At 44.3% G+C, this 26,893-nt stretch overlaps 1 protein-coding gene across 1 annotated transcript; it reads left to right on the top strand.

Moving 5' to 3' along the window:
- Positions 1 to 3,269: 3,269 nt before the first annotated feature.
- On the top strand, positions 3,270 to 25,619 carry LOC121568797 (heparan sulfate glucosamine 3-O-sulfotransferase 6-like). Its single transcript, XM_041879231.2, has 2 exons — positions 3,270 to 4,121; positions 23,450 to 25,619. The coding sequence occupies exons 1-2, from the start codon at positions 3,577 to 3,579 to the stop codon at positions 24,066 to 24,068; spliced, it is 1,164 nt and encodes a 387-aa protein (XP_041735165.1). The 5' UTR covers positions 3,270 to 3,576; the 3' UTR covers positions 24,069 to 25,619.
- Positions 25,620 to 26,893: the final 1,274 nt, after the last annotated feature.

Here is a 26,893-nt window from a genome sequence, read left to right as displayed (position 1 = left end):
TATGACAGAGCCAAGTGACTTGGTGTATAGTGAGAATAGGAGAGGGCCTAGAACTGAGCCCTGGGGGTCACCAGTGGTGAGAGCACGTGGTGCGGAGACAGATTCTCGCCACGCCACTTGGTAGGAGCGACCGGTCAGGTAGGACGCAATCCAAGAGTGAGCCGCGCCGGAGATGCCCAGCTCGGAAAGGGTGGAGAGGAGGATCTGATGGTTCACAGTATCAAAGGCAGCAGACAGGTCTAGAAGGACAAGAGCAGAGGAGAGAGAGTTAGCTCACACCCTGACCCAACCAACGAGAGTTCTCTCGATCAGGGCGTGACAGTACCCACCCCCAAATGTGCGTACTCCGGCCGCACCATCCTGACTCATTAGGGGAGGGTCCGGGTGGGCCTTCGTCCTCGGAGGCAGATCCAGCTCCGGCGTGACGACCTCTCCCTCTCTGCCTCCCCGTTGCGCCCCTGGTCTGGTCTGGACCTCGGCGCGATGCTTCCCCCTCTCCTTCCTCCCACGATGCACCAAGCCCTGTCTGGACCCTGGTGTGGGAGACCCCGAACCTGGAGAGGGGCTGACGTCTGGGCCTGGAGTAGAGCCGCTGAACTAGACCCCGGTGGAGCGGTCTGCTCTGGCTCCGGAGTGGATCCGCTGACCGGAGCTGAACTGGGCACCGGTAGAGCGGACTGCTCTGGCTCCGGAGTGGAGCTGCTGACCGGAGCTGGACTGGGCACCGGTGGAGCGGACTAATCTGGCTCCGGAGCGGATCCGCTGACCGGAGCTGGACTGGGCACCATTTCCGGAGTGGAGCAGCTGACCGGTGCTGTACCAGGCACCGGTGGAACGGGCACGGGGCTTACCGGGCTGGCGACACGCACCACTGGTTTGGTGCGGGGAGCAGGTACAGGCCGTACCAGGCTGGAGACACGCACCACTGGTTTGGTGCGGGGAGCAGGTACGGGCCGTACTGGACTGGATACACGCACCACTGGTTTGGTGCGGGGAGCTGGCACAACCCGTCCTGGCTGGATGCCCACTTTCGCAAGACACGTGCGGGGCGCTGGCACAGGACGCACTGGGCTGTGAATGCGCACTGGCGACACAGTGCGTATCTCTGCATACCTAGGTTCCTCAATGAACACACACTCCTTTTGTTGCCTGACCAGCTCCTCTCTCCGTGCCTCCACTACTTCCTTCTCCCTTTGAGCCTCCTGTAGCGCCTCCCTCTGAACAGATAAATCCTGCTCCATCTGAGCTAACAGCCCCCGTAACGTGGTAGCCTCCTCTCTCAGACTGCTCCAGTCCTTCTCTCTCTCTCGCCAATTCTCCTCCAGTGAGGACTCCTCCGGGAGCTCCCACGAGTTAGGGAACAGAACCTCATCGTCGTCGTCATCCTCCGACTCCTCCGTGTAAAACTGTTCCCATTCCTAATCCCATGGTCGTAGGGACTCCAACTGGAGCCCCACTGGGTGCAGTGGTCGAGGCTCTCCTCTCTCGATTCCCGATCACCCCTCTAGCCCCCTCGGGCTTCCTCAGCGGTTGGTCCCGTTGGCGTTGTCGTTGATCCTCTCTTGCCAGGGCCTGTACCTTCGCCCAGGGTCCTTTCCCAGCGAATATCTCCTCCCATGACCACCATTTGCCCACCTGTGACAAAGCTATTCGCTCCTCCTCGGCACGCTGCTTGGTCCTTTTGTGGTGGGATCTTCTGTCACGAACGTTGAGAGACGTTTCAGACCAAGGTGCAGCGTGAAAAGCGTACATGTTTATTAACTCAATAAACATAAAACAAAACAAGAAACAACATAACGTGAAGTCCTCAGGCTATAGACATACAAGCCTAAACGGAACAAGATCCCACAATCAGAGACAACGAGCGACAGCTGTCTCTGATTGGGAATCACACCCGGCCAAACATAGAAATACAACCTAGATCTACCACATAGAAATACACTAACATAGATCTCAACAGAAAACTCACACCCTGACCCAACCAACGAGAGTTCTCTCGATCAGGGCGTGACACTCAGATCGTTCACAGCTTTGTGGAAGTTACCTGTGGCGCTGATGTTTAGGCCGAGGTATGTATAGTTTTTTGTGTGCTCTAGGGCAACGGTGTCTAGATGGAATTTGTATTTGTGGTCCTGGCAACTGGACCTTTTTTGGAACACCATTATTTTTGTCTTACTGAGATTTACTGTCAGGGCCCAGGTCTGACAGAATCTGTGCAGAAGATCTAGGTGCTGCTGTAGGCCCTCCATGGTTGGTGACAGAAGCACCAGATTATCAGCAAACAGTAGACATTTGACTTCAGATTCTAGTAGTGTGAGGCCGGGTGCTGCAGACTGTTCTAGTGCCCTCGCCAATTCATTGATATATATGTTGAAGAGGGTGGGGCTTAAACTGCATCTCCGCCTCACACTCTTTCTCCCCCTCTCTCTGTCAGTTCTCTCGGGTTGTACCATAGCTTCTTCCCCCAGGGGTGTCTGTGTGCATGTGGTTCCCAGACGGATGATCTCTCTTCCAGTTTATTCAAACTGGAGACGCTGGTATTAGTCAGGTTCAAAGGACCTGACACACACACGCATGTGCACACACACACACACACACCTTTGTCGGCCCTGAAACTCTATACATTATAGACCTACAGTGTGATGTGATGATCTCTCTCCCACCTACAACAGGTATGCTTGGGAATGAGTTTGGGGCAGGGCTCTGCTTTTCAAGTCTTTGTTGTGAGACTTGTGTCAGTAGATATGAAAGGACTGCCGCACCACTTGTTCTTATGACAAGGAGTCTCGAGGTGCAGATAAAGTACAATGGTTTGGATGGATATCCTGAGGGTCTTTCTCATCCATAAGAGGAACGTTTCATCTATCATGAGGTTCAAAGGGTGAAAGGTTGTTATTCGTTTTTTGTCCTTTTCCTGGGACAGCATGCACCATTAAAATACATTACTCTTTTGATTTTAAAAGTTGATACGCTGTGTTAAATAGAGATGGTATTATTTTCTGTGGGCTGTAAATTGATTCAAATGTATGCTTGTTACACAACCCAGTCTGGAAGGATGAAGAGAGGTGTATAGCTTAACAAGTACAGTAGAATAAAGAACCAGCTGTTGACAATAGCTTACACCATTGAATGCTGCTAAACGTCTCATGGGGCATGTTATCCATTGCTAGAGAAGGGAAGGGTGGAGATTTTTTAAAGGGTGTGTCAGCAATCTTTGAAGGAGAGGAGAGGGGAAACCTTGCATGAGAGATCACCAGAGCTGACTTGAGCACACAGCAAGGCAGTGGAATCATTACTGAATGAAAAGTGTTGAGCCATGCAGAATGACAAATGCTTGTTTAAAAAGGTTAAAGACCCGTTTTCTGTCTTGTGTAATGATGCGTGACAATGGTATGAGGATCACCGTGATAAGTTCGATGACAATGCTTCACTTTTGGGGTGTTATGATGATGAAACACCTAAACTTTTCAGGATTTAGGAAATAGTTAGATAGAGAACAGTTAGGCTATTCAACGTAAGAAAAAGCAGTATGGTGACAACATTTTGTTCCTTGCGCAACGAACAGGACAGCGACTCATGGGATGTAGTGTGGGCTGTAGAACAAGGCTCAACTTTGGAAAGGCGCTGTCCAAAGTATCTGTGTGTTTTACCATGGTCGTGATTTTCACCTATTTCTTCTACTGTCTTACCGGATTATGTGACTCGGCGCCGAGACAGATGTTCGACCATCACACTGTAAACAGAGACTATGTCTCGGACCATGCGTACGACAACCTACGACCGCCAGGGCGACTTTATCCTCACCACCCGGGCGACCCGACTCACTGGAACAGGACAGACCCTTCAACGGACGAGCCCGTCGCTTCGCTACAGGGGGTTGAAGGCGGACTGCTCCCACAAGAGATACCGGAGAGCACTAAGGAAAATGTAGCTGGTAACCGCATCCCCGTGTCCAACACATTTGAGAGTAAGAAGTTCCCCCAAGCCATCATAATCGGCGTGAAGAAAGGTGGAACGCGCGCTCTGCTGGAGTTCCTGCGGATTCATCCGGACGTGAGAGCTGTCGGGGCAGAACCTCACTTTTTCGACAGGTTCTACGAGAAAGGACTTGAGTGGTACAGGTAAGGCACATATTCTGCTACTTTACAATGTTCATTGAGTGTTTATCAGTGCCAGTAAAAACCATGCGCGGCTTCTAGCCAATTGTGCAGTGATCTTGTTGAATCGAATCTGTGAATTGGGGGCTGGGGCTGTATTTCATACATATCAAATCAGTTGCTATATAAACATCTAGCATATCATTTTGTTGTATGTGTATTGTTCACAACAGTTTCAGTTGAAGCTGCATGTTGAGCCTTGGAGAAAGATGACACCTCAGCCGATGTAGGATGATAAATGGAGATAGGATGACGGGTAGATGATGAGCAGTGTTCTCCCCTGGGGAAGCTATTCACCTGTGGAGAATTCTACTGAAGGCTTTTGTCAATAACAGACATAGAGATGTACACATTGACAGTCAGATGTAAGTGTGTGTGCGTGTGTGTATGTGTGTGTGTCAATACAACCCTGCCTGACTTGATGTAGATGAAGAAGCTATAAGTCCCTGGGGTGTTGTTAATCATCATGACAGTGTTTTAAACACCATTTATACAGTTCAACATGACATCCCATATTAACATACAATCCATGTACACTACCAGTCAAAAGTTTGGACTCACCTACTCATTCAAGGTTTTTTCTTTATTTTTTAAAACTATTTTTCACATTGTAGAATAATAGTGAAGACATCAACACTATGAAATAACACATATGGAATCATGTAGTAGCCTTCTCTCAACCAGCTTCATGAGATAGTCACCTGGAATGCATTTCAATTAACAGGTGTGCCTTCTTAAAAGTTAATTTGTGGAATTTATTTCCTTCTTAATGCGTTTGAGCCAATCAGTTGTGTTGTGACAAGGTGTGTGTGGGGGGGGATATACAGAAGATAGCCCTATTTGGTAAAATACCAAGTCCATATTAAGGCAAGAACAGCTCAAATAAGCAAAGAGAAACAACAGTCCATCATTACTTTAAGACATGAAGGTCAGTCAATCCGGAACATTTCAAGAACTTCAAGTGCAGTCGCAAAAAACATCAAGCGCTATGATGAAACTGGCTCTCATGAGGACCGCCACAGGAATGGAAGACCCAGAGTTATCTCTGCTGCAGAGGATAAGTTCAGTAGAGTTACCAGCCTCAGAAATTGCAGCCCAAATAAATTGCAGCCCAAGTAACAGACATCAACTGTTCAGAGGAGACTGTGTGAATCAGGCCTTCATGGTCGAATTGCTGCAAAGAAACCATTCCTAAAGGACACCAATAAGAAGAGACTTGCTTGGGCCAAGAAACACGAGCAATGGACATTAGACCGGTGGAAATGTGTCCTTTGGTCTGGAGGCCAAATTGGAGATTTTTGGTTCCAACCGCCGTGGCTTTGTGAGATGAGGTGCGGCTGAACGGATGATCTCCACATGTGTATTTCCCACCGTAAAGCATGGAGGAGGAGGTGTCATGGTGTGGGGGTGCTTTGCTGGTGACATTGTCTGTGATTTATTTAGAATTCAAGGCACACTTAAGCAGCATGGCTACCACAGCATTCTGCAGAAATACGCCATCCCATCTGGTTTGGGCTTAGTGGGACTATCATTTGTTTTTCAACAGGACAATGACCCAACACACCTCCAGGCTGTGTAAGGGCTATTTTACCAAGAAGGAGAGTGATGGAGTGCTGCATCAGATGACCTGGCCTCCACAATCCCCTGACCTCAACCCAATTGAGATGGTTTGGGATGAGTCGGACCGCAGAGTGAAGGAAAAGCAGCCAACATGTGCTCAGCATATGTGGGAACTCCTTCAAGACTGTTAGAAAAGCATTCCAGGTGAAGCTGGTTGAGAGAATGCCAAGAGTGTGCTAAGCTGTCATCAAGGCAAAGGGTGGCTATTTGAAGAATTTTAAATATAACATATATTTTGATTTGTTTAACACTTTTTTGGTTACTACATGATTCCATATGTGTTATTTCATAGTTTTGATGTCTTCACTATTATTCTACAATGTAGAAAATAGTAAAAATAAAGAAAAACCCTGGAATGAGTAGGCGTGTCCAAACTTTTGACTGGTACTTTATATTCTATTGAAATTGAATGGTGCACTCCCATTAAAAGCCCATGTCCTCTTGAATGATCATAGGCTTTAACCTGACTTTTTCCCTTTTACTAGCTCTGACTTTGCTGATTGTTACTTTATTGAGGAAAAATGTACTTACTATGACTGAGATATGTGGTTGTCCCACCTAGTTACACTATTTTAAGATTAACTGTAAGTCGCTCTGGATAAGAGCATCTGCTAAATGACTAAAATGTTAAATGTGAACTTAAATGTTACAGTCTCATCTTTGTAGGCAAAGAGGGTTGAATCAATAAGCACACCTAACTCATAGAAAATAATATACTTTTTACTTCCATAAATTTTCCCTGACACCCAAAACTACTCGTTACATTTTGAGTGGTTCAATTCTCACACTTATCAAGAGAACACCCCTGGTCATCCCTACTGCCTCCGAACTGGCGGATTCACTAAACACACACGCTTCGTTTGTAAATGATGTCTGAGTGTTTGAGTTTGCCACTGGCTAAAAAACAAGAAAATGGTGCCGTCTGGTTTGCTTTATGTAAGGAATTTGAAAGGATTTATACTTCTACTCTTGATAATTAAATATATTTTAGCAATTAGAAACTTACTTTTGATACTTAAGTATATTTAAAACCAAATACTTATAGACTTTTCAAAACAAATCAAAATCAAATCAAATTTTATTTGCCACATGCGCCGAATACAACAGGTGTAGACATTACCGTGAAATGCTTACTTACAGCCCTTAACCAACAATGCATTTATTTCTTAATAAAAAAGTAAAATAAAACAACAACAAAAAAGTGTTGAGAAAAAAAGAGCAGAAGTAAAATAAAATAACAGTAGGGAGGCTATATACAGGGGGGTACCGGTGCAGAGTCAATGTGCGGGGGCACAGGCTAGTTGAGGTAGTTGAGGTAATATGTACATGTGGGTAGAGTTAAAGTGACTATGCATAAATAATTAACAGAGTAACAGCAGCGTAAAAAGATGGGGTGGGGGTGCAAATAGTCCGGGTAGCCATGATTAGCTGTTCAGGAGTCTTATGGCTTGGGGGTAGGAGCTGTTGAGAAGCCTTTTGGACCTAGACTTGGCGCTCTGGTACCGCTTGCTGTGCGGTAGCAGAGAGAACAGTCTATGACTAGGGTGGCTGGAGTCTTTGACAATTTTGAGGGCCTTCCTCTGACACCGCCTGGTATAGAGGTCCTGGATGGCAGGAAGCTTGGCCCCAGTGATGTACTGGCCGTACACACTACCCTCTGTAGTGCCTTGCGGTCGGAGGCTGAGCAGTTGCCATACCAGGCGGTGATGCAACCAGTCAGGATGCTCTCGATGGTGCAGCTGTAGATCTTTTTGAGGACCCATGCCAAATATTTTCAATCTCCTGAGATGAAATAGGCTTTGTCGTGCCCTCTTCACGACTGTCTTGGTGTGTTTGGACCATGATATTTCGTTGGTGATGTGGACACCAACGAACTTGAAGCTCTCAACCTGTTCCACTACAGCCCCGTCGATGAGAATGGGGGCGTGCTCAGTCCTCTTTTTTTTCCTGTAGTCCACAATCATCTCCTTTGTCTTGGTCACGTTGAGGGAAAGGTTGTTATCCTGGCACCACATGGCCAGGTCTCTGTCTCCCTATAGGCTGTCTCATAGTTGTCAGTGATCAGGCCTACTACTGTTGTGTCGTCGGCAAACTTAATGATGGTGTTGGAGTCGTGCCTGGCCATGCAGTCATGGGTGAACAGGGAGTACAGGAGGGGACTGAGCACGCGCCCCTGAGGGGCCCCCGTGTTGAGGATCAGCGTGGCAGATGTGTTGTTACCTACCCTTACCACCTGGGGGCAGCCCGTCAGGAAGTCCAGGATCCAGTTGCAGAGGGAGGTGTTTAGTCCCAGGATCCTTAGCTTAGTGATGAGCTTTGAGGGCACTATGGTGTTGAACGCTGAACTGTAGTCAATGAATAGCATTCTCACGTATGTGTTCCTTTTGTCCAGGTGGGAAAGGGCAGTGTGGAGTGCAATAGAGATTGCATCATCTGTGGATCTGTTGGGGCGGTATGCAAATTGAAGTGGGTCTAGGGTTTCTGGGATAATTGTGTTGATGTGAGCCATGACCAGCCTTTCAAAGCACTTCATGGCTACAGACGTCAGTGCTACGGGTCGGTAGTCATTTAGGCAGGTTATCTTAGTGTCCTTGGGCACGGGGACTATGGTGGTCTGCTTGAAACATGTTGGTATTACAGACTCAGTCAGGGACATGTTGATATTTTACTGGGCGAGTTTCACTTTTACTTGAGTAAATTTCTATTAAGGTATCTTTACTTTTACTCAAGTATGACAATTTGGTACTTTTTCCACCACTGCAAGTATGCTAGTTTATATTTGAGTAATACGTGTAGCTGACCGTATTTTGAGGAAAAGTGTAGCAAGTGTGAAGAGGCTCTATGTTCATTAGTTCGGCCCATTCCTCTGACTGTGTTTGACATGTTTAGCATGACAATGATAGTCAGAGGAATGGGCTACATACAGCACATACTGATCTAGGATCAGGCTATTGTAGCTACAGCACATTCTGATCTAGGATCAGGCTATTATAGCTACAGCACATTCTGATCTAGGATCAGGCTAATGTAGCTACAGCACATACTGATCTAGGATCAGGCTATTGTAGCTACAGCACATATTGATCTAGGATCAGGCTATTGTAGCTACAGCACATTCTGATCTAGGATCAGGCTATTATAGCTACAGCACATTCTGATCTAGGATCAGGCTATTGTAGCTACAGCACATATTGATCTAAGATCAGGCTATTGTAGCTACAGCACATACTGATCTAGAATCAGGCTATTGTAGCTTCAGAACATTCTGATCTAGGATCAGGCTATTGTAGCTACAGCACATATTGCTCTAGGATCAGGCTATTGTAGCTACAGCACATACTGATCTAGAATCAGGCTATTGTAGCTTCAGAACATTCTGATCTAGGGTCTAGCTAGTGTAGATAAGCCTTTCTCTCATATAGGAACAACATGGGATGGATGGAGGAAGATGAAGTGGGAGAGAATTTGATAACAGATAGTTTGAGTTTGAAAAAGAGAGGGAGAGAGAGCAGAAGAGAGTGTGAAATTCTCAGCTGTAATTTAATATTTTTCTTATTTTTTCTTAACCTTTTTAGCAAAATGTAAACTTAAAACATACGAACACATGGAAACACTTTTGCCACTGATCATTTTACCATGCTGCTGGTGCTGGTATCTCTCTCTCTCTCTCTCTCTCTCTCTCTCTCTCTCTCTCTCTCTCTCTCTCTCTCTCTCTCTCTCTCTCTCTCTCTCTCTCTCTCTCTCTCTCTCTCCTTCCTTCCTTCCTTCCTTCCTTCCTTCCTTCCTTCCTTCCTTCCTTCCTTCCTTCCTTCCTTCCCTCCCTCCCTTCCCTCCCCCCCCTCTCTCTCTCTCTCTCGCACTCTTTCCCTGTCTCTCTGTTCATTAAGAGTGGCAGATGAAGGAGAAGTGTTTATGTGTAATTTGTGTGGTAGCACTGGTTTCCAGGAGGCAGGGCAGGGTAGTGTGTGTGTAGTATCTGGAAATACTATGTGTGTTTTAATTGCCGGGGCTTTAGCAGGCACAACACCATCACAATCACATGCAGATGTGGCCACAGCAACTAGAAACAGTGTTCAGTCATATCAGTGATGTCATGAGCAACACATTGTTTGAAAGGACAGTTGATGGAGTTATACAAAAGCGACAGTACGTATGTTACCAGAACCATTCTGTAGTGCTCACCTACATCAGTTATATGGGATGTAATACGATCATAATCATTGCTTGCTATTAATTCAGTGTTTTGTCAGAAGATGCTGCTGAATAGCCTAAAGGGTCAAAACTTTGGGGCAAGCGAAAGTAAGATGGAAGGGTGGAGACAAGGTGATAGGACAAAGTGGAGAAGGAAAATATGAATGGATTAAACGAGAGGTATTCCTTTCTTCTTCAAGGTGCATTGTTTTCCTATTGCAGAACAGTTATTGTTATCATATACAGTAAAATGTGAGATATAGAGAAACAATAAGCTAGCCTGGACCCAGATCTATCTGTGCTGTCTTGCCAACTCCCAGGGACCATAGGAGTTGGCAAACAGATCTGCGACCAGGCTATGAAATTCTTGTCACTGAATCTTGAAGAGTGTGAAAGACTGGATCTGTTTGCATCCATAGATCAGAGAGAGGACAGTGACAGTTTGGTGGTGGGAACTCATCCATGCACACACACACACACACACACACACACACACACACACACACACACACACACACACACACACACACACACACACACACACACACACACACACACACATGTGACAGCCTCCTCTTAAAGCCCTTTGCTTTGACATGTCAGTGTGTGTATGAACTTCTGTCCTCCTCTCAGAATCCATGACAGCTGCATACTGTCGTCAGAGCTCTAGCTACCCGCCAAATGGCCTGTGAATCTCGCTTCTTGTATTTGAATATAATCAACAAAAAATATAGTTTTGAAATGCTTTATAACGAGAACAATATTATACACTTTTTATCTACATTGTGTGACCCTTGCCTCATGTAGTTTTGGAACCAAATGTGTTGTCATTGCCAGAGAGACACACATGATTATGGACAGAGAAAGAGAGTTGGGAGAGTTGACAACAGTTAGTGCATTGTGATAATATGCCTGGAGCCATATATCCTGGACAGTGAAATATGATGACTGCATCTGATTCTAATAGAGTGGGAGAGGGACTGTTCGTGCACTGTCATAAAAAACATTATTATTTATGACTGTCAACCACAGGGACATACAGGGGCAATAGGCATACTGGAGAGACTTAATATGCACATACGCACACACGTGTGCACACACACACATACACACGCACACACACACACACACACAGATACACAATCCCATCCCACGCATGTTCTTCCAAAAATCATTGTCTGCTATAAGACAAAACTGCTCAGACCTCTTTTAAGTGTTTCCCACTGACTTCTCTCTGTGATTCTTGCCAGCTATTTTCCTCAACTTTACAGAGCCTTAGAGAGTAGTGTGTGTGTGTGCATGAGAAAGTGTGTGTGTGTGTGTGTGTGTGTACGGCCACGCGTGCGTCTATGCTTGTGTGTGCGTGCGTTTGTGTGTCTGTGTAGTTTGCATGTGTGCCTACGGCCATTACTGAACTGGAAAAAGCCACAGAACAGTCCCATCAGAATGAAAAGGGAGATTTAATAATATTCTGTGTTGTTTCATGGGTTTAAATAGACTTAGGGCCAATGTTTTTCATATGGGCGCTGTGAGAGCCACACCAGACACAGTTGAAACAGGAAAACCAGCAAACCTCAGCTTTCCGTGGCACAATGGCATGGAGTGTTATCCATATGTTACCACGACGCGGGCACAATGAAGTAAATGAGTTGTCACTGTTTTTATAGATCTGCCTCCTGTTGTTGATGACTTTATAATGAACTAATTAGTTTTTCTGCTTTCTTATGAACGTTTTGGGTCTTTATTGTATGGAAATGACATAATGCCTCGTTGGCTCATTCTGGGGGGAAAACATTTGTCATTTAGATGGCATGTAAACACGTCTATAGGTAAAGCAGGGAGGGACTGGGAGAAAACAGACTTCTTGGAAAGGCTGATGGTAGAAAATACTCCTAATGGATTGATGACTAACAAATATTACAAATATTACAAGCTACTAAATCTTTGTGTATACCAGTGTGACACCGCCATAAAGACTTGATTTAAGACAGATGGATCAAGAGAGATCATGGAATTCTATCCAGTCCTATTGAGTTATACTGTATGAATAAGCCAAACTGTATGAAATATGCTTTTCTACTTTTGTGCTTTCTCTTGCTAACATCCCCCCCCCCCCCCTAACTTCTCAAATCCCAGAAAGAATGTCACACATATTCCTCCAAAAGAGAACCCTCTTGTGAATAGGACCACTGAATATGCAGTGAAATTTCATACATTGTAAATTAGTGCCATGTTTCAAAACCTGCAAGCTGGCTACAAGATGTGTGACGTCGTTGACAAAGTCCATCCGTCAGTCAATGCCTTAGCGTGTTGTGTACTAGACTAGCCATTGGTTCTGACATGTTTTACCCAGACAGTGAATTATATGAGATTAGCTTCTTCATGTATGCTTCTGAGGCAGAGAGGAGATTTATTTGAGTTTGGATTGAACCCAGTCAGACATCACATCAGAAAGAGCTACAGTCCAGTCAGACATCTGGACCATAAGAGTCAAAATACCAATAATTGGACAAAAGATCAGAATTGGGTTGCCTGTGTAAACTCATCCATAGTGACTGAACTGGACAAAAGATCAGAATTGGGTTGCCTTTGTGAACTCAGCCATAGTGACTGGACTGGACAAAAGATCAGAATTGGGTTGCCTGTGTAAACTCATCCATAGTGACTGGACTGGACAAAAGATCAGAATTGGGTTGCCTGTGTAAACTCAGCCATAGTGACTGAACTTGACAAAAGATCAGAATTGGGTTGCCTGTGTGAACTCAGCCATAGTGACTGGACTGGACAAAAGATCAGAATTGGTCTGCCTGTGTAAACTCAGCCATAGTGACTGGACTGGACAAAATATCAGAATTGGGCTGCCTGTGTAAACTCAGCCATAGTGACTGGACTGGACAAAATATCAGAATTGGGCTGCCTGTGTAAACTCAGCCATAGTGACTGGACTGGACAAAATGGATCTCCACTTATTTTTCATATTGCTTTCATAAATATTAAAGAATTATGAATAAGATGCTGTTCACTTGTTCCACTCCTCACGTTCATACAGAAAGATACACTAGCTACATATTGAAATTCTAAAAACATATAGTAGGCAAGCTGTTAAATGTGAATGTCCTGTTATCATGATTTGTACTGTGCATGAACACAATCAAGCATACAGTGAATATGCGTGATGATGATACAGCGTGATTCATGAAAAGATCATTACTGCATTTCAATTTGAGGGAAAACACCAATACGCAAGTGATGTCATCAATATTTTGACAGCTTGTCAATTGGCTGACCTTTACCCCTGACACCGAAGGCCTCAGCCAATCGGATTGCAATTAAAATATAGTATAAATCCTTTAAGGGCAGCGGCATAGGGGCATGTCAATAGTACTGGAAATCCCATAGGCTCACAAAGTGCCATAGATGAAGTCATATGGATGTGATGATGACAACAGGTGGATTTTCACTGTCCTTACATTTTAGTCATTTAGCAGACGCTCTTATCCAGAGCGACTTACAGGAACAATTAGGGTTAAGTGCCTTGCTCAAGGGCACTTCGACAGATTTTTCACCTAGTCGGCTCAGGGATTAGAACCAGCAACCTTTCGGTTACTGGCACAATGCTCTTAACCACTAAGCTACCTGCCGCTCCTTGTTGGTTACTGTTGTTATCAGTGATATGCTCATTAGTGTTATCAACCAAATGTTAAAAGATCTATTGCAATGACCATTATGGAAGCAAAACAACGTTTAAATGGGCTGTTTAGCGCACAGCTACACCATACTCCCTCTCTGCACATGAAACAGTCATTGTAGTCCTGCTGGAAGCTTGCAGGAGCAACACACCTCTATCAAGCTAAATGATACTGTAGTCAATGCATAGTTATAGACCTTTCTGTTGTTGTTATAACCATCTTCAGAATTCCAATGGGTACATTCTGTAAGAATAGTGTAATGCTCAATGATATAAATATGGAATAACCTTTCTTTCTCACTTCCCTCCTCATCACATTTTGAATTTTAAACACATTGATCATGCATGACACAATATTGATTAGACAAGATTAATTTCTCTCCTATTCATCTGACATAAACTGTAGATTTATTGATGAGTGCTTCTGGTCTCAGTCAAAATAAAACAATTATACTTTTTTTCTGATTATGGATCTGATTTTGTAAAATATATAAGCAAAATTGACACTCACTGTATCAATCCATGAGGCTTGGTCATAGCATTAGTACCGAATAAGAAATTCTGTGTGTAAAACTAATAATGACTCAATAATCCATGCTTTCTGGGAATGCTATTCTTACAGTCATGCACAGTAAACTTGTGGTCCTCTGTAGCTCAGCTGGTAGAGCACGGCGCTTGTAACGCCAAGGTAGTGGGTTCGATCCCCGGGACCACCCATACACAAAAAAAAAATGTATGCACGCATGACTGTAAGTCGCTTTGGATAAAAGCGTCTGCTAAATGGCATATTATATTATTATTAATGCTATAAAATCCGGAAGTTGTGGGCGGAGCTACAAAGTTGACTGTCAGAAGTAATACAATGTAAACATACTTTTAATCCATCTGTCTGCATATTTCAAGACATATGGCATATGGGAGTGTAGTGAGATACCCGATGGGTTGGACGATTTTCTTCTCATCACTCATCTTGAAAAAACTTATACTAAAAACGTGGAAATCAATCAATTTGCCATCATTAACACAATGGAAAAATCGAGTGATTTATTATTTAAATATTGAAAGTGTGTGGGCTACGGAGAGAAACAAAAGGGTGCAGTTTGAGGCCATGTGGCGGAAAGTGATGCAGGCACTGGAGATGGGGGTGTGTGCTAGTGGGTCTGGGCAGCTGTGATGTAGTTGATGTTTGTATGATGTTGTCGATTGTATGTGTATGTTTTGTACTGTTTATAAAATATGAAAACATTTAAATTAAATACAAATTCAAAATCTTCTTTCAATCTCACACAACGACGATTCAACTCTGCTAAACTTATAAAAACATCTCACAGCATCACTCTCAGTCCAGACAATGTATAAAACAGACTATAAAAGTAACACATTATTACAGTACAGTACGCAAGCCTGATTTTCCATTAGAGTAAAGGTGATTTTCCCAACACCTCATTCCCTCACTGTCCTGCCCTGGGGCCATTAATGATAAGTAGAGGCTGAATACCGTGTTGAGTTGTCTAACAGGCCGGGAAGTGGCTGCGGCGTTCAGTTGCAAACAGAACAGGAAGTGGCTGTAGTGTTCAGTTGCATAGTGTTTTAATCGTGTTGGGCCTGGGTGGGTTGAGGTGGATGTGGAGGTGGGGGTGGGATACAATAGACTACTAGGCCCTATACTCACACCACATATGGTGGGAATTATAATCATTTGAGGTGTGTTGTGCTCTATTTTTAGCGATCCCATAAAGTACTGAGGAGACATCAGAACGTTTTGTCGTTTTAGCTGCACTCCCAGCGGTAATAAGTCAGTCAGTCAGTCAGGAGTAGGAAGCAGAAATGCGTTTGTGAGGAGAAATAATAGCTCGCTTCGACAGGCCAAAATGAAATGTTTCAGATGCCTTGGGTTGTCATGCATGGTTTCTCCACCATCCCCACAAAGAATAATGTTAGGTTAAAAACGATGGAAAATGTTTAATGGAAATAGCCTGAAATTACCCAGAGGGCTCATGGGCCAATGGCTTTGTCACACTTAATCAAACTATTTCAAGGTCTCAATCAAACGAGAGCTAAATGCAGTAACATGAAAATCTTTTAAGTATATGTTTCTAAAGTGAACCTTTATTTGTATGTACAGTTGAATATAGAATGGCAGCAGCATGTCATGGAGCTGACCGTTGGCGTCCTACAATAACAACGGCCAGACCTGGGTTCAAATGCTTTATCTGTGCCTCATTAACCTTGCCTGTTGCAATTGAACCAATAGAAAGGTCCCAAAAGTCCAAACCCCACCCACCTGGCACTCGCGGGCAGGGTAAAACAAACACTCAAAGTATTTGAAAGATTTCAAATAGTATTTGAGCCCAGGACTGACAGCGGCTACATGGTTTTTGACTGCTTGGCCTATGTACTTTCATGTGTGTAAATGTTGAAGCCATTAGCCGTTCCCCAGAAAACTCCCCGGAGACACATTATTGACCTCAGATCCTATGATGATACTTCATTATGATTGGCCACTTCTATTCTAGTCACTAATTAGTCATGGGCTCCACTGCACTTCATCTCTAAAAAGAGAAGCCTACGCACATGTACACACACACGTACACACACGCACCCTTGAATACACATGCACGCTCATACACACATACATTATTTAATTTTTTAAACCGTTTTGGAGAGTCCTTCATATCTCTCTATCACACCTATGATAATGGTATCCTACTCTTGTTTAAGGAACCTGTTACAAGAGCTTGGGACTATACGGTTCAATCTACATAACCTTGTTCTGTTCAATGTTCTCTTCCTATATCGTGCTCTAAATACCCCCAATTAATGTTGTTAAGTAAAACAAACCAAAAAGATAAAAATAGCTGACACCATTCAAATCAATGAGGGTTCAGAAATGTAAAGCCAATTATCTCACAATCATATTATTACAGATAGAACCTTTTAGTCCCAAGCTCTGGTGTAGCTACTTCCCCCTACTCTACTATATACTATGTATAACCATTATTTTCCTCTTCCTGTCTGAGTATAATAATAATAATAATAATAATAATAATATGCCATTTAGCAGACGCTTTTATCCAAAGCGACTTACAGTCATGTGCACATACATTTTTACGTATGGGTGGTCCCGGGGATCGAACCCACTACCCGTTACAAGTGCCATGCTCTACCAATTGAGCTACAGTTGAGCTATAGAGGACCACAATCTGCCTTTCTCTCACCTGACACCTCAGATCTCCAGCCCGTTAGCACCCCCACAACTAACACACAGAACTTTCTCCACCGATACCACACATTTCTCATCTCATGCCCTCCTGCACACTTGTCACATCTAGGCATCTCACGCCTACACGCCTACACAGTATGAATGGGTGGATGTGGGCAGTGGAGCCTGATGGGAGACCCACTGTGAATCCACAGGCCTTCACCTCCAGGCTGACACACACTACGTCTCTGAGACACACCAGATAGTGTGTGTGTGTGTGTGTGTGTGTATGTGTATGTGTGTTTGTGTGTGTGGGTGGGAAAAGTGGTGTGGATGTGAGGCTATGTCTGGGGTGTGTGGGTAGTGTTACTGTATTTTTCAGACTGTCTCTGGCTCCATAGTGTTTGATAGAGTGTCATGGGGGGGGGGTAATGTTGCTGTGAGTCAGATTACTAAGACATGGCACCCCCCGTCTCTGGCTCCATAGTGTTTCATAGAATGTCATGGAGGGAGGGGGGGGGGGTTGTGATGCGGATGTGTGTGTGTGGTATGGGGATATCAGACATTGGCACCCCTGGTCTCTGGCTCCATAGCATTTGATAGAGCGGTTGGTGGGAGAGGGACAGAGAGGGTAGAGTGGTATGGTACGGATGTTTGGGTGGGTTCATGGTTAATTCTCAGTCATGCAATCATGACATCGCTACAGCTCTGTGGGTTCTGTTCTTTACTGAGACTGTTCCAGAATGTTGCATATTGCTTGGCTAGTGTTGGTGTTCAATCACAGCAGCCCTGCCCATCCTGAGGCCATCCTGAGGCCATGATGTGTTGCCCCATGTGTTGCCCCAAGGTCTGGCGGCCTTGACACACTACTGGCACCACGGCCGGGCCAACGCTATAACTCGTCAGCTCAGCTGTCACAAAGACCTGACATCAGAGACAGGTCGCCAGCATGTCGGCCTGCCATGGTCCTTCAATGTCACACGTACGGTACACATGTCAAAGGTTCAGTGGCTCTCTTCTTGTACAGTGTGTCCCGTTTCCTGTTGTAGTGTGATATCAAATATCAAATCACATCATCAGGGACCGGTTTATGTTTTCTCTTTGGGGAAATGGAAGCCTCCTCGTGCTCTTTTGACATGTTTACATCCTGTAGGTGAAATGCAGTCAAACTGAAGGAATGCTTGGAAAGTATCTATACAGAGTAGAGTCAAAACATCCACTGTGTATTTAGAATTTCAATGTAATTTACATAACATCACATAACAGTCATTGAACCTTAAAGGTTCCAGGTTTAAGCCTGATTTCATGTCATTCAAGGAGAATACAGTAAACAACATGCTATCAAGCTATCCAGAGAGGCAGGAAGCACTGCACGTTGGGAAAGGTTCCCACAGTCAGTCAGACAGCCCTGCCCTGCCTGTCCCCTCAGGCTGTCTGTCTGTCTCTGTCCGACACCCTCTGTGCACAGCAGGGCTGCTGGGAGTTGTTGTTTTCTTCAGCTTGTTGTTTGCGCTCCTGCCTCTTTTATGGGGCTGATTTTCAGTCTCTCTAATTGGATCGCACAGACAGAGTTATGGGTCTGTGTTCAAAAAGCGTCTCAGAGAAGGAGTGCTGATCGAGGATCAGTTTTGGCTTTCAGATCTTAATGAATAAGATTATATGGGCAGGGGGGATCTGATCCTAGATCAGCACTCCTATTCTGAGATTCTGTGAATATGGGCCTTGAATACTTAGAGACTACTTCCAACAAGCTCTGTGCTCAATAAACCTAGTGAGCAGATCCTCCAACTCCAACGTCCACTTCAGTCAGCTTCTCCTGCCTCTTAGTAAAGTGGAGGCATTATGATTACTTTACAGTTCTAAAGCAGAACGGTGTGAGGTTTGAACAAATAAATAGTGTTTCTTGACTGTTGATATTATAAATATTTTGGTACAGTCATAATTCATAATTCATTGAAGTCTTAGCAATTCACTTTTCCATAGACACAAGACTTCCCATGTTTCTCTTACAGGAAGACACAGTATAGGTGAAGTATGTTGTGTAGTAGTAGTACCAGTACTTTACAGGGTTATGATGGTGAAGGCAGGAAATGTGTCAGCCACATCCTAGCCGCGGGGGGTAGCTTATTCGCTCCGCTCCAGATTGGTTACTACATATCAGTCGTATAATCAGCAGCATATCACTTCAGGGTAAAAATACCCACTTCCTCTAACAGCGGGGACCTACTGGCTAATGTGGATAGCTCAGAAAAGCTCTCCAAGAAAGCCCCAGATAGAGAACTCTACCCTGTTCTGTTGCTGCCTTTCCAAGTACTGTAGCAGTCAGACATGTTTTAGCTAACTCTTGGGCTACACTTTTAGTTAGCGCTTGGGTACACTTTTAGCTAGCTCTTGGGCTACGCTATGTTTTAGCTAGCTCTTAAGCTACACTTTGTTATAGCTAGCTGGACGCTTGCTGTTCCTTGTTTTTCATTTCGAAGAATGTCCTAAGAAGCATATGTCCCACTATTCTACATATTCACAAATGCATGTCGATTGTGCTTGACACTTAAGGCACACAAACACATTGATGATAGGGAGAGAGTGGCTCCTATTGATTGTATGATGATGAGGCAGATTGTAAGGGAGATAGATAGGGACCTGGGGAGGGTGCATCACATTAACTATTCATAAATATGGAAGGAGAAGTTCTTATGGCCCATTTCAGCAATGACAAACATCACTTATGAGGGGAGACACCCAAGGCCAGACAGGAGACACCCAACCAACATCATCACCTCCATTAGGCTACGACTGTATCTGTTGTCGCTGTCCTGTCATATCTGTTGTCATCACAGATATACAGAGACAGACACATCGATCTGGCAGAGCAGGACTGGGGACAGACAGACAGGACAGGGAATTAACATTTTTGGATGTTAATCAATAAATGGGATGTGTTTATTGGCTACATTTAAACAGTAAACACATTAGCAGAATATAATGCTGCGGTGTTATTTTATATTACTTTTGTTGATGAACGTTCAAACGTGGATATCCAGCACCCACTATTGTAAACAAAGCTGTTGAAAGTGGATAATGTGTTGTAGTCTTTTCTGCACATTTGACCAATGTGTGTTTGTGTCATCCGGACTGTTTGGAGATTACAGACATCTTTGTCACACACAGGAGGTTGGTGGCACCTTCACTGGGGAGGACGGGCTCGTGGTAATGGCTGGAGCGGAATTAGTGGAATGGTATCAAATACATTGAATACATTAGATTGCCATTCCATTTGCTCCGTTCCAGCCATTATTATGAGCTATCCTCCCCTCAGCAGCCTTCCCTGTTGTCACAGTACAACTGCTCTAGTTCTGTCCACCTGTGATTATAGAAGACCTAGTGTACAAAACCCCTGTACTTTGACTACAGATGACTCATTGCTGAACTATTGTTAACCAGTGTTTAGCTCAGAGCTAATAGGGGGTCATGTTGTTGTTCCACTCTGTTAACTGTATGATTTGAGCTTTTAGAGATTGCTGAAGCTCTCTAGAATGTCAACAGGGTTGAAGGTATTGGTCCACCTAGTAATTCAACTAAAGTAAAGCCAAAATATGGTATAAAGAGATTATAGAGGGGTGTTAAAAACACTCTTAGTCCTCCTCAAAAGCCAACCAAGAGCATGCCCATGCTATCGAATACTTAAATATATATATCATTTTGAAAACTATTTAAAATAAAATATGAAATGTACAGAGGTCACTATCTGTGTTTATCATGACTGTAACCTGTTTGAGATTACTTGTTAGTTTGATTAGCTTCCCTCCCTCCTTTCTTGGTTTGGTTTTCATTCCAACTTCAGTTAAGCTAAACCGTTCTGTTTTAGTGCCATGTCATGTCTGGCAGCAGACACAAGGCCTAATGAACCGTTTGATTTACCCAACAAAGTCTCTGAACCATCGTCAAAGTCAGTCAGCAACCACTGCCAGAGTCCTGCTGGGGAATAACTGGCTAAATTAAACTAGGATCACACACTGTTTGGACAAACTCTTTGAACTTCATTTGATGGGCGCTTCATCCCTTGTCAATAATAGACGCACTTGAAAGGACTCCTGTCATTCTCCATTATTGTTTTGGCGAATCTTCAATAATCTTTTCATAAAAAACAAACTGACTTTTTCAAGTGCTGGCTGTCCATAGAGTATATGTTGAAGTTGTTTATTTCAGTAAAGCCACAATAAGGTCTCCTTAAGAATAACAGACTATTCAGATGTAGGATCTTAATTTGATCACCTTGTTGCAGGATAACATTTCTGCAATGCAGAACATGTAAAACTTATAGTGTATTTAAGGTTTTAAAAGACTTCTGGCAAGACGGAGCTGCTCTTCCTCCCGGGGAAGGACTGCCCGTTCCATGATCTCGCCATCACGGTTGACAACTCCGTTGTGTCCTCCTCCCAGAGTGCGAAGAGCCTTGGCGTGACCCTGGACAACACCCTGTCGTTCTCCGCTAACATCAAGGCGGTGACCCGATCCTGCAGGTTCATGCTCTACAACATTCGGAGAGTACGACCCTGCCTTACACAGGAAGCGGCACAGGTCCTAATCCAGGCACTTGTCATCTCCCGTCTGGATTACTGCAACTCGCTGTTGGCTGGGCTCCCTGCCTGTGCCATTAAACCCCTACAACTCATCCAGAATGCCGCAGCCCGTCTGGTGTTCAACCTTCCCAAGTTCTCTCACGTCACCCCCCTCCTCCGCACACTCCACTGGCTTCCAGTTGAAGCTCGCACCCGTTACAAGACCATGGTGCTTGCCTATGGAGCAGTGAGGGGAACGGCACCTCCGTACCTTCAGGCTCTGATCAGTCCCTACACCCAAACGAGGGCATTGCATTCATCCACCTCTGGCCTGCTGGCTCCCCTTCCTCTGCGGAAGCATAGTTCCCGCTCAGCCCAGTCAAAACTGTTCGCTGCTCTGGCACCCCAATGGTGGAACAAGCTCCCTCACGACGCCAGGACAGCGGAGTCACTCATCACCTTCCGGAGACATTTGAAACCCCACCTCTTTAAGGAATACCTGGGATAGGATGAAGTAATCCGTCTAGCTCCCTTTTCCTGCTGTAGCAAACTGGCTCAAATTAAGATCCTACATCTGTAGGCCTATGATGTGGATGGATGAATGAATGGATGGATGGAAAAGTAATTGCTATTAACTAACATTTCTCCTCATCCTTTGTTAAGTAAAACAATTTGTTCCCTGAATCCATTCTTACCACAAAACAGCGGCCTCAGACGTCAGTAGAGGTTTGGACCAACTCCACACATTACCCACAAATCCCCCAGACCAGACACATGGCATATAACAGAATTTATTCAGATGAATTTAGATGAAGCAGAATTATAGACAGTAGAGCTTGGAGTTTTCCCTGGTCAGTATAGTACAGTACAGTACAGTACAGTAGATACGATAATTAATAATTAGGTGGGTGATTACATTTGTCCTATACCAGTTTGTTTTTTGCATATCCCACTTCCCCTGAGACACCCTCGGAGAGTGGGGTCAGAGCCAGGGATCATCCACTGTTGACAGCTACCCTGGAGCAATTAGGGTTAAGTGCCTTGCTCAAGTGCACATTGACAGATTTATACTTTATAGTAGACATCACTGCACTTGATTTTGGGGTTGTTGTTGAGCCAAACAGCCATGTCAGAACATGCACAGAGCAGATAGAAGAACAGATGCTGAGAGAGGTGACAGAGGCTTGTTCTCCTGTCTGAACTGAATGTTTCTTATGGAACCGTTTCTTATGACACCTCAGTTACATCTTTGCCTACAGGACAGAGTTGGGACTTTATCTGTTGTATCTTTTTCCAGTATACAGTATCTCTTACAAGAGGTGTCTATGATCTAAGACTAAAAGTAGCTGTGAGAAAGGCGGTGTAACTGAGCTGAGCACCTTAGCTAGCCTTGTGTTTCATAGCAGTCCTGAATCTGTTTCGTCTGGTACGGCTAAATTCTCCACAGAGCCTGCCTGTGGGGGGAACACATCACTCTGCGGTGCAGAAAAAGGGGCTGGAGAAGGAAGTCTTAAGGAAATTGCTGTTAAGTGGTTCTTGTGGCTTTGGCTCATCAGATCCATATTGGCTATGCGGCCTCCCAGTTTCCCATGGCTCCTATACCAGGACTGGGATGGGCTGGGGACTGGTTCATAAACATAGACTGTACTCTTTTAATCATGACTGTTTAGGAGAAGCTTTAATTTAGGTATACAATGCTGGATTTGTGGCAGTTAAGAATACAATTTTTCATACCTGAGTTTGTAGAGGAAAACAGTGTTTTTGGAAATGAAACATTCCATAAAAAAACATTTTTGGACAAAGTTTTGAACTTGAAGGATGTATATCTGGCTTAGACAAAGATGTGTATCTAAAATTGTGTGTCTGTAATGTCTTCTTCATTTCTGTGAAAATACACAGATGTAAGAATCCTATCCAATGTACAGTATATTATTAATAAATGTTCCAGCTATTTATGACACTGCATAGTGTGAAGTTTGACATGTCGTTGAGTGACTGACAGTAACTGATTCTTCTCCATTTCTGTTGTCAGGAACCTGATGCCTCGGACCCTGGAAGGTCAGATCACCATGGAGAAGACGCCCAGCTACTTTGTGACCAAGGAGGCTCCTCGTCGCCTCTGCACCATGAACTGCCGCACCAAGCTCATTGTGGTCGTCCGCGACCCCGTGACCCGGGCAGTCTCCGACTATACCCAGACGCTGTCCAAACAACCCGGCCTCCCCTCCTTCCAGAGCCTGGCCCTCAAGAACACCTCTACGGGATTGGTCGACACCTCGTGGAGCGCTGTGCGCATCGGCCTGTACGCCAAGCACCTGGAGAACTGGCTCAAGCACTTCCCCTTATCTCACTTCCTGTTCGTCAGCGGTGAGCGGCTGGTGTCCGATCCGGCAGGGGAGATGGGCCGGGTGCAGGACTTCCTGGGTCTGAAGAGGGTGGTGAGCGACAAGCACTTTTACTTCAACCAGACTAAGGGATTCCCCTGTCTGAAGAAGCCAGAGGGAAGCAGCAGGCCCCGGTGTCTGGGGAAGTCCAAAGGAAGGCCTCATCCACAGATCTCACCAGAGGTGCTGCAGAGGCTCAGGGATTTCTACAGGCCATTCAACATCAGGTTCTACCAGATGACTGGACAAGACTTTGGATGGGACTGAGCCGTCCACCAATGCTATATGGAAAATCGAACCAAAGGATGAAAATTATTACTTTAAAACATGTGGAGAGGACACTCTGCTTTCATCAAGACAGCAAACACAAGACTGACATTACATTTGTCAATGAGGGAACAGGGGTTCTAGGTTACCACTTTGACTTGTGACATGGTATACATTATACAATATGTGGGCATTTTTTTGTGTTTTATGAAACAATGATATAAAGCTGTCATTTATAGTTTCAGTTACAAGATACAGATATTTGTGTGTTGCTACATGTTAGAATATGATTTAAACCAATTGTTTTCCTAATGTAAAGTACATGAACCAAGAGATGTACATAATGATAAATATCACACAGTAAGGACGTTGATGACTTGATACTCTGTGTGAGGAGACTCATGTTACAAAGAAGCACAGGATTATAACCAACCTGTTTCCGACCAGCGTGTGTGTGTATGTATGTTTGTATGTGTGTGTGTGTGTGTGTGCGTGTTTAAGATACCGTAAGAAAAGTGTATTTATTGCAATAAGTGTATGTAGCTTTAATTATTCTTGTGACCACCCAACTAAGCAACAAAACGTTTCTTTATCAGGGTTGACAATCATGTTCTTTTGACTTTTGACTTGTGTTTTCAATGGTACTGTAGATCTAAAAACCAAATGTGTAACTATCTAATACCAGACCCTGTTTACAGCATTTACATTGGGACAGTATTACATTGGATAATGAACCACTATTACAAAGACCTTGTACACATAATTATTTTTATTCTCCTTGGGTTATGAGCTATGATGTAATACTTATTTCCTCTTTTAACTCAAAGATATTTAAGCCTCATTTAAAATGATGCTTTTACTTGCAAACCTTTTCTGGCTTTACAAATGATACCTCACTTTGGGTACAGAAACATCATAGTGACTGTGATGAGAAATCACGCACATTTCATTTTGGAACCGAAACAGATTTGTATATGTAGTTTACCCTTCAATGATGAATCACAATGTACAATGAGTATCATTATCTTGACGTTAACAGCTGGGTCATTTGTAAATGTCATGCTTAAAGATTATGTTTGTCAAAGTTTATTTCATTTCAAGGATGTATAGGAAACTGTTCATATTACTCTGTAAAAACGTTAAATTGAACCATACTGAAGTTTACAACCCTATTGTACATACTGAAATGAGAATATGTTGAGATGTTTAGTAAAGCTTCATTTGAAAGAGTACATCATGTTGTCTTTTTTACTGAAACACACACACACAGTGGTGCAGTGATGCTCTTGTGACCCGTCAGTGTTTTTACTAGCCACAACAGGTCTCACTGAGACCCACCACCTGGAGACTCTTGGAGGCCTGTAGACCCAACTCTACCAGGTTTTGCGTAGCCAGACGTTGTATTATTGTGTTCTATGTTTTCTAGGAGAACTCAGAAGCCTGGAATAAGAGGCTGAACTCTGTCTAACTCCTCAGTAGAAAACATGCACAGACCTCAGCTTCCCTCTTTCCCTCTCCTCTCTTTCTCTCTTTCCTCTCTTCCCTCTCCATCTTCTCTCTCCCCTCTCCATCTTCTCTCTCCCTCTCTCTGCCCCTTCCCTCTCCCTCTTTCTCTCTCCTTCTTTCTCTCTCTCTCTCCACATAGTGAGACCACATGTGCAGTCTGAGGGTTGTGTGTGCTGTGGCCTTTAATTATGAAATATGTCAGCTGTCTTACAAAGCCCCCATCCTTCCCTCTCTGAGCAGAATTAGCACCACTTCTTTCTTCCAACAGGAAGAAAACACATCTACTCTGGAGGAACAACTTTTTTTAAAAGGAACCCAACTTTCCCCTGAAATGTAGACTGGGATGGCTGCAGATGTGTTCTGTTCCTACAATGCACAAAGATGGGTTAGGTTCTCACAATGCACAAATATGTTTTCTGTTCCCACAATGCACAAATATGTGTTATGTTCCCACAATGCACAAAGATGTGTTCTGAGAACAGCTCCAGGATGAACAGTTAATGAATGGACAAGTACAAAATATTAATTTGTTAGAGTTTTGCATTTTGGAAATATAAATCCCAGAGGATTTCATTATTTGTCAATGGCAATGAGTGTGTGTGTGTTTGTTCATGTGTGTGTGTTTTGGCACACATGTTAGTGTGCATGTGAGTATTTGAAAGAGAGAGACTGGAGAGACCCTGTATGAATGGGCTCAGCTTATGTTTAGTACACAGTTGCCTTGGCAGTGGCACTTCATTCTGCCCCCTGCCTACCTCCACCCAGTAGTCTACAGTACCTCCACCCAGTAGTCTACAGTACCTCCACCCAGTAGGATACAGTACCTCCACCCAGTAGTCTACAGTACCTCCACCCAATAGGATACAGTACCTACACCCAATAGGATACAGTACCTCCACCCAGTAGGATACAGTACCTCCACCCAGTAGTCTACAGTACCTCCACCCAGTAGGATACAGTACCTCCACCCAGTAGGATACAGTACCTCCACCCAGTAGGATACAGTACCTCCACCCAGTAGGATACAGTACCTCCACCCAGTAGGATACAGTACCTCCACCTAGTACTCTACAGTACCTCCACCCAGTAGGATACAGTACCTCCACCTAGTAGTCTACAGTACCTCCACCCAGTAGGATACAGTACCTCCACCCAGTAGGATACAGTACCTCCACCCAATAGGATACAGTACCTCCACCCAGTAGTCTACAGTACCTCCACCCAGTAGGATACAGTACCTCCACCCAGTAGGCTATGCCGGTCACACATTCCCACCTATCCGCCTCACTTCAATATGTCTGGCCACAGGCTAGTAGTGG

The sequence above is a fragment of the Coregonus clupeaformis genome, chromosome 7 (assembly GCF_020615455.1).
Source record: "Coregonus clupeaformis isolate EN_2021a chromosome 7, ASM2061545v1, whole genome shotgun sequence".
NCBI classification, from domain to species: domain Eukaryota; kingdom Metazoa; phylum Chordata; class Actinopteri; order Salmoniformes; family Salmonidae; genus Coregonus; species Coregonus clupeaformis.
The sequence above is the reverse complement of the archived record's forward strand: the minus strand, read 5'-3'. Positions and strand labels throughout refer to the sequence as shown.

Coding starts and splice junctions, on each gene's coding strand:
- LOC121568797 (XM_041879231.2), top strand. CDS start 3,577: ATGGGATGTAGTGTGGGCTGTAGAACAAGGCTCAACTTTGGAAAGGCG. Junction 4,122..23,449: donor AAAGGACTTGAGTGGTACAG/GTAAGGCACATA, acceptor TTCTGTTGTCAG/GAACCTGATGCCTCGGACCC.